This window comes from Python bivittatus, unplaced genomic scaffold (assembly GCF_059951505.1).
Source record: "Python bivittatus isolate LINGU-HERP-01145 unplaced genomic scaffold, Pbiv_v1 ctg000020_np1212, whole genome shotgun sequence".
In the NCBI taxonomy this organism is placed as follows: domain Eukaryota; kingdom Metazoa; phylum Chordata; class Lepidosauria; order Squamata; family Pythonidae; genus Python; species Python bivittatus.
In genome coordinates this window covers 37227320-37244426 of record NW_028277030.1, presented here as the reverse complement: position 1 = coordinate 37244426, position 17107 = coordinate 37227320, and the positions used below count along the sequence as shown (strand labels likewise).

General features: G+C 36.0%; 1 protein-coding gene across 23 annotated transcripts in view; it reads left to right on the top strand.

The window, feature by feature from the left end:
* The window catches only part of DST (dystonin), a 342419-nt gene that overhangs the window by 190241 nt on the left and 135071 nt on the right, over positions 1-17107 (top strand). For 14 of the 23 annotated variants that reach the window (XM_088137206.1, XM_088137278.1, XM_088137199.1 and 11 more), the window contains 7 exons: positions 4057-4191; positions 7564-7652; positions 9063-9198; positions 10234-15342; positions 15637-15786; positions 16120-16335; positions 16819-16968. In XM_088137206.1, coding sequence (XP_087993332.1) covers positions 4057-4191; positions 7564-7652; positions 9063-9198; positions 10234-15342; positions 15637-15786; positions 16120-16335; positions 16819-16968 — 5985 coding nt within the window. The other 9 variants (XM_025177748.2, XM_088137258.1, XM_088137249.1 and 6 more) reach the window with 2 other exon arrangements.

Sequence of the window (17107 nt, the reverse complement as noted above, 5' to 3'; positions counted from 1 at the left end):
CACATCTACATTATGAGATTTGCAACAAAAACTTTCCCCCTAAAAAAGTTGTTTCTGTTCAGGAATCCCTACTAATTCTCCCACCTCCCACCCCCTGCATGTATTTCCTCATTCTTTCAGTTGTTACTTCTATTTTGTGGCATATTCATCCTTCTTTAAGCTCATTTTAAAACACTTTTTTGTCCATTTAGAGTTTTTAATAGATTTTTTTTTATAGATTTGCAAAACTTGACTTTCCCTTGGACACAGCATTGTCCAATTTTGGCTACAGTCCTAGTAGCATGGATCATGTCACCTCTCTATTGGATGGAGTAATAACCACCAGTTGCAATTTTTACATTGAATACATAGAAGTATATTCTTTCTCTTTCTATGCTTTTCTGGGTTTCCATTCAGCTTTCCTGCTCATACAACTTTTGTGTTGATAGTGGTAATAAATTAGCTGATATTTGTTTGCTGCTTGTATTCTGCATTCCTCCCCTCCCACTTACAGTAATAACATGATGCTGCTTTCTAAATATAATACCCTTCACTATGTTAAAAAATTCCTGTTTACAGATAGTGAACAGCAACCAGTATGGTGTACATGCTGAAGTTTCTACATTTAATCAAGAAAATGGCAAGACATTTGGTAATGAAGGAAGACTTCTTGAGGGATACAGAGCATCAGAAGGGTTTAGGAGTGAAGATATTTCAAAGATCAGTACTGTCTTAGAGGAAAAGCAAGCCAAGGATATTCCTGCTGAATATGATAAGATAAAATTTCAAGGTCTCCGACATGAAGTAAATGCCAGGCAGTTGGTTGAAGTTAAGCTTCTAGACATGAACACAGTTGAACAGCTCCATTCAGGGAAGAAGGCAATTGCTGAGGTTCAAAAAGATCTTGAGATTTTTTTAACAAAGCCGACTGCAGTAGCAGGGTTGTATATAGAAGCTAGCAAAAACAAGATCTCACTTGCTTCTGCAGCTAAACAAAGAGTAATTGATAAAACATCAGTGCTATCATTGTTAGAAGCCCAGGCTGCTACAGGTTTCATCATTGATCCCATAACTGGTAAAAAATGCTCAGTTGATGAATCAGTCATCAATGGACTGGTAGATTATGAATGGAAAAATAGGCTTCTGGAAGCAGAAAAGGCAGTTTTAGGATATATGTTTTCTGGGAAAAAGCTGTCTGTTTATCAAGCAATGGAAAATAGAATCTTGGAAAGGCAAAAGGGCAAAAACATTCTTGAGGCTCAGATTGCAACTGGGGGAGTTATTGACCCTGTAAGAAATGTCCGCATTCCTCCTGAGATTGCAGTCGAGCTAGGTTTGCTGAATAACACTATGCTGAAATATTTACATGAACCTTCCAGTAATAAAAAATGCTTTGAGAATCCCAATAACAGGCAAGCCATGTATTATAATGATCTCCTGAAATTGTGTGTGCTTGATATAGCTAGCAAATGCTTCCTGCTTCCAGTTGGGGAGAGGAAAATAAGCACTCCATCTGTAAAAAAGATTCGTAAGATATCTGTAGTTGACATTAACACTGGTGCGGAAATGACTTCGTATGAGGCATATAAAAAGTCCCTGATAGACAAAAGTACATACCTTGAGCTGTCAGGACAGGAATCTCAGTGGAAAGAGTCCACATGCTTTGATGCCAGTGGAAATTCTTACTTTGTTCTGACAGACCTGAAAACAGGGATGCAGTTCAATATTGATGAGGCGTTAACTGGTGGCAAAATAGACAGAGTGTCAGTCAGTAACTACAAGGAAGGGCAGCTTACCACTAGTGAGCTTGGTGACATTTTATTGACCAATTCCAAGCCACATGCTGACATCCATAGTCCCATTGCTGGTGTCTGGCTGCCTGAGACAAATGAGAGAATGGCTATTCTAAAAGCTGCTCGCAAAAATCTGGTAGATAGGAACACTGCACTAAGGTGCCTGGAGGCTCAAACCAGCACAGGAGGAGTAATTGATCCTTTGTCTGGAAAGAGGTATCTGGTGGCAGAAGCCTTGCAAAGGGAGTTAATTGATGAGGCATGTGCTAAACACCTCCAGCAATGTGAACTGGTCTTCATGGGCATTAAGCATCCCTTATCAAATAGTATTCTCTCCGTCACCGAAGCAATAAATAAAAACCTTCTAGACAAGGAAGTAGGCACTCGCTGCTTAGAATATCAGCATTTGACGGGGGGGTTGATAGATCCCAAATCTCATTCTAGATTATCAATGGAGGATGCCATCAAGAATGGCATAATTGATGCAATTACTGCTACAAAAACTCAAGATGACAAATTCTATCTAAAAAGTTTGACCTGCCCTAAGACAAAAAAGCAATTAACATATCAGGAAGCTCTTCAAGGAGCTGTTTTTGACTGCCACACAGGGTTACGTTTGCTAGAAGCCTCAGAGCTCATTTCCTCAGGCATATCGAGGCTTTATTTTTCGACCCAGTAACCCTTGAACAATCTAACACAGCAGTCCTGTGTCTATTTTCTTGAGCCTAAGTTTTCTTAAGACTTAGACTTAAGACTAAACAGATTATTTTCTTAAGACTGAACAGGGAGCAAGCCCCACACTGATTAACACTGATGATGTTACCTCATTGGGTAATGAAACATCTGCAAGCAAACAGTCAAGCTCGGAGAGCACCAAGAACTCCTCAGTTCAACCCTGAGCTACAAATACTCTCTTCTATTGGATCTAAGTTTCATTGTGTGGCTGCCACATTGTAGAAATAATTCCCACTGATATAATTGTACAGCAAGGTTGAGAGGAAAAAAAGAAATCAACTCTAAATCTTGTAACACATTTTGACTTTGCTCATGTATGGTTGTTTGCATACTCTAAATCTAGTGTTACTCCATGCTTGTAAGCTTAGTACACAATAAAATTTAGATATTTCTGTGTCTTGCTGGTTTCTGTGGAAAATTTAAACTCATGCTTAACTTTTCTTATAATCTTAATTGTACTTCAGTTATGGTTGGATTGTGCTTTGATTGGTGTTGATTTGTATAAATAAAAGCTGTTGCTTGTAAGAAGATGAACCAAACATCTTATTATACTGATATGTTTCAGTTCATTCTAGTCTGTTCTTTGCCATTCCAGCTGAACTTGGAAAATCTTTAAAAATAAATATATTCCATTGTAATCAAATCAGTGTATGTTATTAAAAGATCCTGAATTTCAGATTTTCAGCCATAGTTAGGTACAATAGAGAGCTAACTGTAGACTCTGTCCTTGTGGCACTTAAATGCTTATTTTCATAACTGGTTTATGAACTTGCAGAGGTTCATAGACCATTGACATGAAAAAATAAATTAAAAAGGATAAGAAGTACACATTTCTATTAAGCTGAGTCTGTCAGAATGATATACCTTAGGTACTTGGTAATAAATTTTATTTACTGAGGCCTACTCCTTAGTTAAAGCTTTAGGATTGATCAGAGTCAATAATTTTTTTTCTCATTTTGGCACTTGAGTCTCTACATTTCTTGTATTGAAGTCTTGTTATCACGTGAGTTGGGTATACAATTATTAAAATGTGGTTCCTCTCTGATGGATCAATTAACGCCTAATGAATAATAAGTTGTATGACATTTTGTTTATGGAAAAGGTTTTTAGGTGTTTTATATTAATAGAATATGGTGACCTCTAACTGCGTGATATCAGGTGTGGGTTTACATCTAATGCAAAAGCTGCAGTTTAACAAAGTTTTGCTATGGGTTTGGGGGCAGTAATGGTTGGGAATTTCTGTCATATGCATTGAATCAGCTGTGTATATAAGAATGTGTTCATGTGTATCATAATGACTATCTTGCTCTTTAAAAAATATGTTCAAATAACTCATGTTGGTTAATATTTTTTAAAATTGTTAATCTTTTTTTCTTAATCCCTGCTTAAGGATGATACACCAGCCACTGGGATAAAAATAAAGTTTATTTAACTCTGGCATCTTTGGTAATAAATTTCTTAATAGGGTGATTATATTTGTTCTGTACCTATAGTTTAATGTCCAACAATTTTAAATATTTCTATGTTTGCAATGCCCATTGTTCATCAGAAATCAGTGGAAGAGGAAAAGAAAGAACATGTTGAAAAAACTGGGGACTTACTGAAATGGGTTACAGAAATCACCAAGAGCCTCAACAAAGGCAGTGGAGAAGGGGCTGAAAAAGCAGATTTTCTTAAGAAGCAGGTATTAAAATGTTGCTTCAGTGTATATAACAATAGTTGCATGGACCTGTATTGTGTGATTTTTGCATGTGTGTGGTTCTGCTAAAGAGTCAACTATGGCCAGTGCACATTATTTCATTTCTTCATACCAACAAGCTTAATGGTCCCATGAAAGATTCTTTGTATGTCCTCTATCAGTCCCAGTAAAACTCTCCTTTGGTTTCAAGATTTTGTAAAATTTACATCCACCAATATTAATACTTAGATTTATAAATCACTTTTCTCAAAGAATAAACTCGAAATGATTCCCTAAGGTAATGAACATTCAGACAATGTTTTCCTTACTTTGTTCTTATCACTTGTGGATGTATGGGAGGTCTGATTTTGGAGACAGGACATGAAGGTGCCTGCTCAGTCCCAACTGGTATGTGGCAAGAGGCTGCACTTAAACAAACAGAAAACACCCGGCCTCTGAGGGGTACAGAGGTTATGTCTGCTAAAAAACTTACTTGTTTCTGATTTCTCCAGAGTAGCAGAGCCAACACTGTCAGCCTGGTTGGATGGTTTTTGTGTTTGTGTGTGTGTGTGTGTGCGCGTTTAAGGTGTGTGTGTGCGCGTTTAAGGCTGGGGAATTTTTGGGTGTCCATTTGGTCTCTTAACCACCCTAACCAGGCTCTGTTGGTCCTGCAAATCACAGATTGCCACTTTTAGTAAATAAAACTATATTTGAAACTAAATTCTTGCCGTCTATGGTCAGTATTTTCATAATGCCTGCAGAATTATATGAAGCACATACATAACATTACTGGTTTCTGTTGCATAGCCCTCAGAGGATTCAACCTTCATACTAGGCAGAGAGTGGTCTGTGAACCCAGCTTCTTCTGGTTTATTCAGCAACCTCTGGGTAAACAAACCATAGTATAATATATTGTGTGAACTTGGCTTGTATCTCTTCAGTTCTATACTAAATTAAAATGCCCTTCTTTTGTTAAAATTTAACATTTTTATCTAATCCATAAATTGAACAAATTCATTCTAAGTTTCCCCCAGAAAATAGTTCTCAGCCAAGAATGAAGTATTATATATATTTTATACTGGATATACCTGCAGATTTTTGCATGTGCAGAAGGCTTTTTGCTAGATTGTATCCATTTAGTGAATATTACTGTATCAAAGGCATATTTTGTAGATTTGGATTCAAATTCTACCTTAAAGCTTATCAGTTATAATCAGAACAAAGTAAATTCAATATCTTTTGAGAAATCCAGATCAATGCAAGTTACTGTAGCAATATACCCAAATCATCATGGATATTCATTATAATTAAAGATACAATAATAAGTTGTTTTGTGTGCTACTTCCCTTGCTGACTTTCTCCTTCACAATATATTGAACCTGTATTATGATTGCAAGGGATATTTATTGTGTTCCATACATCTAACTCTTCAGTGCAGACCTGCCAGGAGAACATTTTTATATTCATACACATACCTTAGTTTCAAAATGTGATTTAGTACTGGAAGCATTAAGGGAAACAAAAGAAAAAGGAAGAAGCTTCAAAAAAATCACGGCTTGTGAGAATAGCTCTTCTCCATTGTCACTATGGGCAGTCCAATGAGTCTGTTTTAGTGCTTTTGCTAGTTCACTTGGATCATTCATGACAGATACTTTTTAGATGCTTAGAATGGTGTAGCTACCGCCAATGCTAACACATCAGGGCATCCCTTTGCTCTTCTGCCCCTTCTCCTTTCAGTTGGAGTGTCTCCCAGCTTTCTGGAGTAAATTTTGTGGTGTACAGGGATAAGGATAGTAAGAATCTGAGCTCTTGGTAGAATGACATCTACTAACTAAGAAACACTCTCAGTAGTAATATGGATTGTGGATGGCTGAACTGTTTTAGCCTGTATTTATATAAGGTTATTAGGTCTTTTGGTAGATCTGGAGGCTATGTAAGAAAAATTAAATCTTTGGAAGCATAACAGGTATTCCTCCAATATATTTTTATGACTACTATAGGCGCCTATTGGATGGTGTCCATCCACAATGAATAAAACATTCCACTTAGCGCTCAGAGCAATTTGGCAATTACTGTAATTATTTTAAATTAATTTTAACACTTAAAAGCTTATGAACTGCATAAGCTTTCAATTGCATTTGAACTGCACCTCATCTGTTCTAATGTCTCACTTCTATGTTATGTTAGGCAAAGTGAATTAAGGATAATAGGAAACCATTGTGACTGAAAAGTAGCAAATAAAGTTATCAGTCATTCAGAACTACCAGTTCTCAAGTTAATGCTCTTCCTCTATTTCATTCCACTGAAAAGTTCAAGCTATCAGTGATATGTCAAAGGTAACCTTGTAGTAGCAGTAAAAGGGAAATTCCAATAGAAGAGATTATGTGTAGCTCAGGGTTGAACCCCAAGGGAAAGTTACAGATTGTTCTTGAGAAATTGTTTCTACTAACACGCCAGAGGCCTGAAGGTATATGATGGAGTATTACATCCTCTTTGACTTGTTCCAGTCCATCTTGGGGCAAGATTTGTCAGAGTTGATTCAATCTTTGTTCTTAACATAGAAGAACTTATGATTGGTATAATTGGAAACACCTGACTTAGAATCAGGCAAAAATGAAATATCAGAATCCTAATTTGCCATAATGATTCCAAAAACCAAGTAAATAGACAAAAATCTAGCCAGGTGACGCATTGTATTCCACTAGCTAATGTTAAAACAAAAACTGGAAATAAGCTTTTGAAATGCACAATTATCTTCAACTATAGGTGGAATATTGAGAATTTTCACTTCAAATCAGTGTTTATATTTAAAGGCAATATCATCAGCCTGTTCTCACTCTATTATATAGGCTTAATTAAAAGCCACCTAAAGCAAAGACCAGGACAGCTTAGAGGCATAATTAGCACATGTTTTTATAGAGAGTATTTCTTTACATGCAGACTTCACAATTTGATTCTTGTTAAACTCACTGTGTCATTGCTCTCCTAACTAAGCATATGTTAGGATGTTTTGATTGAGTTCCCTGGCACCCATTCCCAAGAGGAAAAGGTAAAAGAATGCAGCCTTAGCACATATCTGAGAGTAAGTTAGGACTTACTGAGGAGAAGCTTATTACTGAGGAGAGGCTTATTTTTACACATGTATATGTATATCTCTACACATACGTACCAGGACCTGGCTTGTTCATAACCAAGAAATTGAGTAAAGGATAAAACAGACCTGGTATTCTACAGTGTATTATTATCAAAATGCCAGTATACTTCACATTCACACTTTTTTTTATGCTTAATCTTAAAATGTTTTATATTGTCAAAAATAAATTTTAAATCTATTATTAGAACGTTGTAGATATTTGAATGTGCTTTCTTATTTTTCAGATTTCTTCTGATGAATTATCAGCCAAGAAAGAACAGATATCAGAGGCTTTGCAAGCAACACAAATATTTTTAGCAAAACATGGTGACAAGTACGTGCATGTGATCATTATTTTTTGAAATTTAATGAGGCTGTTTCAACCTCTGTGACAGCATTCAGTCTTTTGATATGTAGAGTCAGTGTACATATCAAATCAGTGTACAATCTGAAACTTAATAAGTGGTCTGATTAATTTTGGAGGTAACTTCTGCCTTTCCTCTCGTTGATACCTGCTTATGATTAAAAGGGAGTCAGATGTTGGTATTGATGGCTATGATGTAATTGTCAACCCTACTGCTTATAAAATTCCCCAGTCCTAATCATATTACTCCTGCAAACTGAACTTAGTAGCCGACCTTAGACTTATTCTTCAGTACATTATGATGTTAGGATAATGGGAATTTTAACTAAATACCTTGGTGTATTCTCTCAAATATAGTTTCTGTTGAATTCAGCCAAAGCCATTCTCAACTTTCCTTGAAGAAGCAGGGGAGGATTTTCTCAAGCTGGCTTTAATGACGATTTCTTGAATTCTATGCATTCTGTTGTACATCATCTTTGGCAAATGATTATAAATATATAATTAGAAGATGCCTATGTCATAAATAAATCTATCTGTAGCTGCTTGGGAAGAATAATAAAATACACTAGTTTCTCTGTTCTTTGACCAACCAGGTTAAATGGTCTTTAGGTGCAGTGGTTGCTGTTGAAGTGCATGAATAATTCTCTCCCCCCCCCATCCCCCACATACCAAGTCTGCAGTCTTCAGCATAACATTCAGAAGAATTGCATTGGCTACAGCAAGCTATGTAGCATTGAAAAATGTTTTGTTGTTGTTTTAAATAAACACAAATAAAATACATGGAATTTTGCAGCTCATCAGTGGAAGCATTATATACTGGAAAGTGTACAGTTTGTACACTTAATGCAAAGCGCTTAATGCTCATTCAAGAAGAAAGGTTATAAATTAAGTGAATGATCCAGGTCAAGTTACTAACGATTATATTCATAAGCAAAATATATAGCTGTATTGTTTCTAAACTCGTTTTTGAATTCTGTAATTATTTCTTTGTGAAGTTTTATTTACTGGCATAAAGTGCTATTAGTTCTTCTGTAATCAAAACCCTATTTATGTAGCAATACAAATGAGTTAAACAGACACTGGTTAGCATGTAGTTTAATGTATTCTAATCTGCTGCTGCTTTTACAAAGCAGGATAATTAAACAGGATTTGGTTTTAGTTTATGAATCCAGGATCCCAAGTTCAGATGGTACACTAAGAAAATTATTTCAAGTTTGTTCTGCTTATGGAAAGAGGAAAGTCATAGTGAACTACCCTAGTATTCAGGTTGTTGATAAGCCAAGATTTATCAGTATCATGATGTCTCATTCTATGCTAATGCAGCCTGTGTATTTCTGAAAATCCTAAAAATTACATCCATATCTATGATTTGTTTCATAGAATGACAAATGAGGAGAAAAATGAAATGGAAAATCGTATGAAGTCCTTGCAAGAATGTTACAAACTCTTGTCCAGTGAAGGTTTCATACAGTTGGAGGAGGAAAGAAAGATAGATGAGGAAAACATTGATGCAAAGGTAGCCTAAAACATATATTATATTACTGATGATCATATATGTTCTAAATCTTACTTACTGCATGGGTGTAGAACTGTATGTTAATACTAATTTTTTTTAAAAAAACCCTGCATTGAGTTGTATCAAACAAAATCAGGACTAAATGATTGGGAATTTTCAGTATTTTTGTGTAATAAGAATTATAATAAATGTACAGAAAGGACAATATTGTCATTTATATATGAATAAACCTTTATACCTGTGTCTTGCATGAACTAAGAATAAAAAATCATACATCACTTAACCCTTCTTTTTAAAACCCATCTTTTACAAATTCTTCAGAATCCTGACACCCTCCAAAAATTGTGTAGATTATGCTTGGTGCTTTGTAAAATATTTTAATATATTTATTTCAAGAAATAGATTAAATTTCAGCTGGATACCTGGTTTTGAAATGACAGACTCACTAACTGTGAGATAATACCTTAATGCCTATCATGATCTATAAAAAGTATTGCAAAATGTCAGTGAATTTATGCTAAAAGGAATTATTTTTACATATGTATTAAATGTTTCTAATTGATGGTTTTCCATGCAAACCAGTTGCAATACATTAAGGTGGTTGCAGTGGTGACTAGATAAAAGTGCTGTATGCTGTAAACATGAATAGCATGACTATTGGTATCACTGTTTTCTGAATATCCTTAATTTCTCACCAACCACATAGATGGCATGATAGTTTGTCTTCCAGGAACGTGTCTTTTTCACTCACTATATGATCATTGACTCTTGTATTCCACTAACCCTGTTGATGTATGCAGAACATAGACTTTTGGTTTGCTGATGCATGCCATGTCTCAATATTGTATCACACCATGTGCAGTTGAATCACTGACATAGATCATTTCTGCATTGAATTGCTAACATTCACAGTCTTGCTCCAAATCTGGTAAGTAAATGACTTTTATTGCTGTCTACAGATAAGTATTTAAATTCAGAGATTTCATGCTTTAATATTTTATCAGATACTGAAAAATTGTATTTTTATGTTCTTAGGTGGACAAAGTCATAGCTGGCACCATTGATCAGCCTACCGGAGATACATTTTCAATCTTCCAGTCAGTTTGTAAAGGGCTTATTGACTATGACACTGGAATCCAATTACTTCAGAGGCAGCTTATTTTATCTGGTTTAATTTCACCTACCTTGGGAAAGAATTTTGATCTTGAACGAGCAAAAACTGTTAAACTTATTGATGAACAAGTTGCATTGGAACTACAAGGTTTGCAGAATGCTAAGAAGGTTATTTCACAACTAAGTGTAACCTCAATCCCGGTTGTGACTGCTTTAGAGCAAGGAATCATTTCAGAATCTCTGGCTGTTAAAATTCTTGAGATTCAGCTTTCTGGAGGATATCTAAAGATACCAGGCACAGGAGAACAGCTGACTTTGCACAAAGCTTTTCAAAAGAACCTGATTTCTGGGGCGCTATATACCAAACTCCTAGTAAACCATGACACATCTAGAGACCTTATCGACCCCAATACTGCAGAAAAGTTATCCTTTGAGGAATTGCTTGAAAGAACTGTAGTACACAAAGAAACAGGCTTAAGATTTTTACCAGTGACCCTTCAAGAAAGAGGCAAAGTAACACTAGCATGTGGAAGGAAAATAACTGTTACAAGAGCAGCTCATGAAGGACTCATAGAGAAGGAGACCATGTTCAGGTTGTTAGATGCTCAGCTACTTTCTGGGGGTATAATTAATCCCAATTCTGATCACAGGATGACTATTGAAGAAGCAATGAAAGAAGGAGTTATAGATCAAGATACTGCCTGTGCTGTTTTGACCCATCAGGTTCAGACAGGTGGAATCCTATCACCAAATTCTCCAAAACGCTTGAGTGTAGATGAAGCTGTGCAGTGCAACTTGATATCTTCTAGTTGTGCCTTGCTGGTATTAGAGGCACAGCGAGGTTTTGTAGGACTCATCTGGCCACATAGTGGTGAAATATTTCCTGTATCTGTATCTTTGCATCAAGGCATGATCTCTAATGAACTGGCCTGCAAAATTCTAAATGGGAGGCAAAAAATAGCAGCACTGTATATTCCAGAAACTTCGGAAGTAATCAGCCTAAATAATGCAGCTCAGCAAGGAGTTATAGATAGTAACACTTTGTCCATTTTGAATAGTACTACACTTCCTGATGAATTGCCTAATGTGGATGATGTGCCATTCCCTTTGAAAAGGACTGCAAGATGTCTCTCATCTTGTGAATTCCATCCATCTACACAATATGATCAAAGAAAGGACATTGAATGTTTCAATACTAGTGAGCCCACAAGTCACCACTCACAACAGAATCAAAAGCTATTCATGACTTACCTAATGATAAACAGTTATATGGATGCAAATACAGGGCAGAGGCTTTTGTTGCACTGTGGTGACTTAAGTGAAGCTGTCAGTTTGTTAATGGATGACAATAACTCTGAATGTAGTACAGTTGGAACTGAAGAACAATTTTGTGAATCCTCTGGAAATAGAGAAGGTTCAAATCTTGAACAGCTGCCTGAAAATGTAATACTTAGCTCTGTCACTGGCAGTGCTTTAGGTCAAGAGACAAGTGTCCAAAATATGTTTAGGAACAATAACAGGAAGGAATTTCAAGAAGCTCACCAGAATTTAGTTGACCAATCAGATGCTAAAAATGCTGAGGCAAAAGAGTCCCTTGATAAGCATTTGCAAGGGAATCTTCTTTTAAGCAGAAATGAAGTTGGCATTTGCATGATAGACAGGGAACATGAGAGCGGCAGTGAAAATCTTTTAGGTATACTGGATAATGTTTTGGATGTAAATAATCTGTCAGTATTTAATAATGAAAGAAAAGTACAAAACAGCACTGATGAATGTCCACCTCACACTCTGCAGGATAATAAAGAAATTACATTAATAAAAGATGAAGTAAAAGTTAGTTTCCAGGATAGTTTATTTACCACTATGAAAACTGGACATAATTTTTTAAAAGACCCTATTCTGAAAGAATTAGGGGCCTATAATGAAGGTGGGGTATTGCAGTCGGACACTAGCATCACCGCTGCATCCCATAATCATATTAATAGTTACAGAGTATCACCTTTGGAACCTAGAGATCATACTCCTGATAACTTGTTATTGGATAGCTGTATTAGCCATAGAACATCTGTGGTAGAAAATACTTTTTCTAAGGATGATCCACTGCTGAAAGACAACATCAACTTAATAAATCAGGAACAGATTGAAACTGAAAGTAGTGAATCTCTGGAAACCAATATTAATATCAGTGACAAACCTATAAATCAGAGTAACTTATATAGCAGAACTTTACATGATTCTTATACCAAATCTTATAAGGTTCCACCATTGGAATATGAAGTTGCATCCATTGAGTCCTTTCAGACAGATCATACTATCACTCATATTGGCCTTCCAGCGGAAGGCAATATTGGTACAACATTGGCAGGAATCAGTTGTGGATTTCTTGATGGATCATCTATCAGTACTGATAGCCACCTTAGATTACTTAATGAGCCATCTGTGAATGAGAGTAGGTTAGTTCCGGAAGGCAGTAATAGTAAGTCTTCTGAAACACGGCATGAAAGAAAATGTAGTACCGCACAGTTGAAAAATAGCAATGAATATAGAGATAGCCTTTGTGATGTAGCTCAACATAGAGATGGCAGCATGGCCTCTCATGCTATACATAATGATCATAACAATGTTATGGTTGATAATGTGGCCAAGGTTGATAAGGGTATGTCCTCTATGGATAAGGAAAATATTATTCCAGAAGCTAGCGATAATGTACTATGTATTAAAATTGCTGCAGATAAGCCAATAGAAGAAACATCAAAATATTTTCTGCGTAAGAAAGAGGAGAGTTTTCTGTGCTTTGGTCAATCAGATAGCAATGATACATTTGAAACTGTAAGGAAGATACCATTCAGTGGAGGCACTGCTCAAGAAGAGAAGGCAGAAGGCACTGAAAATGTAGACAAGGAATGGAAGGAAGAAGAAAGAGATGAGGTTTTCACCTCCTTGGGAAAATTGGATGAAGCTGAAATAAAAAGAGATGGGCAAAAGCAAAGTAGAATTGAAGAAGTAAATTATTCTGATGAAACTGAACAAGAAAGCATTTGTGCAGAAAATTACTTAGGCAATAAGGACAATGAAGATGAAGATGACTTTGAAAGTTATGATTATGTAGATTTTGATTATGATACATCTGATGAGACTGATTATGAGAATGAGGAAGTGATGGAAATGCATTACTCACAATGCCATGATATAAGCACTGGCAGCCAGTGTTTAGGAGGCAAGAGAGAGCAGTTTCAAAAAACAGCAGAAGACCAGATTATTCTTCAAGGCTACAAATTGCAATTGGAGTTGAAAAATGGCTTACAATGTTTTAAAAACAACATAGTTGATGACTATCAAAGTACAGCTAATGATAAAAGTAAAGATGAAAGCCAAACAGATGCTGAAAAGGCTTCTGCATCTTTCCTAGAGAGGAAGTTTGAAGCACACTGCAATCAAACTATGACTTCAGAGGATGCAGCTGGAACAAAAGATGTTCAGGCTGAGCCAGGCATTATTTTTCAAAACATCTTGCCCTGTGAGCACAACAGGCCTATCATACATGATGACAAAGCAGCGTCATTTCTGAGTTGTAAGAAAAGTCAGGAAGTAAATGATGGAGGATTAGTACAAGGTATCACCTCAACATTTTTGATGGGTGCTGTAAAACAAAATAAAAATGGAGCGTGCCTTCTGTGGGAAGATAGTATCCAGGAATCAGATGGAAGCTTTACAGAGAATTGTTCACTGGGTGTAAAAAACAGTTATGAAACTACTCCCTCGTGTCAGGAGAAAACGAGTCTGGATCAATTTTCAAATGAAACTAGGTCCATTGTACAATCTAGTGGCTTTGCTACAGACGTATCTATTGACCATGATGAAGTAGTTGACCTTTCTACTTACTTAAAGCAGTGTGCACAAAATATCAAAGCCAAGGATATTCTGAGAAAGGGAGCTTCTTCTGACTTCATGGAAATCAAAAGAGGCAATGAAGAGAATGGAACGGAGGCTGTAAAAAACAAAAGAACACAGCAACCTGAAGAACTGAATTTCCAACTTCTGACATCAGATATACCAGAACCTACTCAGACTGATGATACTAAAGGAAGAGAAGGAAGTTTTCATTCCAAATTGTGTCATGAAAAACTCCAAGCTGAGAGATTTGATATTATGGATGATGAACCTACTAAGGAAGTAATTAACAAGGCTGAAACGGGTTGTGAGGAACATTTGCAAACGGTAGGCTCCTTTTTTGATACTTTAGGCACCATGAGTAACAGTAGTGAAAGAATTGCTGAGGAAGATGACATTCTAGATAATAACTCTACTCCTTTTAAAAATGGCATCAAGGAATATGTGCAGTTATCACAAAAAGGAATACATCTGCCCAATTTTCCTCTTATAGAGGACCAGAAAGTACACTTGTCTAATGTCCCTGCTACATTGCATGAAAGCTTAACAAATACACTTAAAAATAAAATAAAAGATTTCTGCATTCACTACAAGCAGGAAGATGAATCTTTAAGTTATACTGGCACAAGAGCTTTAATGCAAAATGTACTTAAAACAGTTAATCACGTGCATCAGGGACAAGATGAGTCTAATCAATCTGATATCAAATATGCAAACAATGATGCTGAAACTGCTGTAGTGGTCAACCCATTTTGCATCAGTACAAATGAACACAATCCTGCCCCAAATATTTGGCTTGATAATAGCAGTCCTGATCTCCTCCTTGATATACTGAAGCAAGATAATTGTAATCATAAAAATAATGACAAACGTGGAATCATGAATGAAAAGGGCCAGACTGAAACCAATCAGGTGAAAACAGTTTCTCAGCTTGATCAATTATTTCCAAATCCAGATGCAGCTAAAGGTGCATCAGAATTAAAATCAGTCGCCTACCCAGAGAGCACAGCTTTAAGCAGTAGCACTCTTGTTTTGGAAACGAACCATCAGCCTGAGGAACCATATCATTCAGGAGAATGCTTTTGTGATCAAGCCTTGGAAATGAAGGAATCTCTTCCAGGATTTGTGGCAATGAGTGTGGTGAGCAGCAACTTTTACATTGTTGTGTTTGTGTTTTGTTTATTTGAGTGGCTGCACCACTTCATGAAACATGTCAAAATGGGCAGGGAAATTGCTTTAAATTCCCTGTAAAAAGAACATAAATGTTCTCTAGTTACTAGTATTGTAGCATCACTGATAAAAATTTAAGTTGATCCTCCAGGCTTATTTTAAACTATCACTATCATGAATTTGTTTTAAGTGAATAGTAATAAAAGCAGATGAGCTGCTTTTATAGTTTTGCTAAAATGACATATTGTTCAATAATGTTTCTAGTTACACGGTGCTCTGCAGCCCTGTTCTTGGTACACAGAAAATCTGAGAAGACACTTGATAGTGGTTCGGGATATGAAATTTCTCTTAGATGATCTTCAGCCCATCAGTAATGACTTGGAAGCTCTAAAAGTACAACTTGAACAGTTAGAGGTAAAGTTATTATTTTCATAGAAAATAGAATTAGTACAGAAATATCCGGACTTACATGACTGAGATACGATTTTAACCCTGGTCTCCCCCATTTGAATTCTGTTTTTATCCACTACTGTACATCACTTGCTCGTAAAGAAAGGTTAATATGTAAGGTTAGTGATGGTTATAATTTTTAGTAGGAGTAGTGGTAATATTACACAGGCACCAATTTTATTATTTCTTTTTCTGATATACAGATGCAAATTAATTTTATATCTGACTCTAATAGAATTCATCTATTCTTGTTCTCATTTCATGTTACTATATTATACTTTATTATTTTTTAAATAGTCATTTGAATCAGGACTCGCTGGGTTTGCTGTTACTGTGCGGAAAGATATGAAGTTGGCAGAAGACTTTCTGAAATTACAGACCAGGGATGTTCTTGCAGAGCAGCTGGAGGATCTAAAAGAAAGCTATAAATGCTTGGATAGAGAATTCTCTGTGGTCTGTGAAATGTCTTCAAACCGAGCAAAGCAAATAGTCTTTGCTGTAGACTCTGAAATGGTAGGTTCATACGTTCCACATTTTGCTGACAGTACTTACATAGATTTCTTTTTTAATTCACACCAATCCAAAACCTCTGGTCTGATACATTAGCTTAAAATAACCCCCAATTTAGAATATAGCATAGTTATATCATATGAAATATTTGATGACTCATTTATTGTTTGATGTTGTCTAGCTTTTTAAACTCAGGTACTTTATCCCTTTTCTCTCTTTTTTATTTCTTCCATTCTCTCCAACTGTCTTCTATCCTCAGTTAAAAGCCCAACTGCTGTATAGGGGAAGAATGCCATGGATTAGCAGGGAGGCCTCATAGTTTATCCATTGCTAATATAAAATGACTTTTGCAGATCTTTAAAACTCAGATACAGTGTAAAAGTGATCTTTTGCTTTGGTTTGCTATCATCTAAATAGAACGCTCTGGTTTCTTAAGTCTGATAAAACTGTTAGTAAAATATATCTTTTTGAAAACTCATTTTCTAGGCCAAGCTTGCAGTGTTGCATCAGGAATTTTTAGTCATTCTTCAAGAGTTCACAGATTGGATCATCGAAAAGGGTGAAACTGTGGATAATTTGAAAGTGGTGAATGTTTGTGATGTGGAAGATGTGAAGCAAAAGTTTCAGTCAGCCAAAGCAAGTATCAACAGTTGTCAGTTGATAGTTAATGATTTATGATACTTCCAGACAGTGGTGTTTTGTGGGGGTTGGGGGAAGATAGAATAATAATAATAATGTTGCACCATTATAATAGCAATGTTGCACCATTGTTATA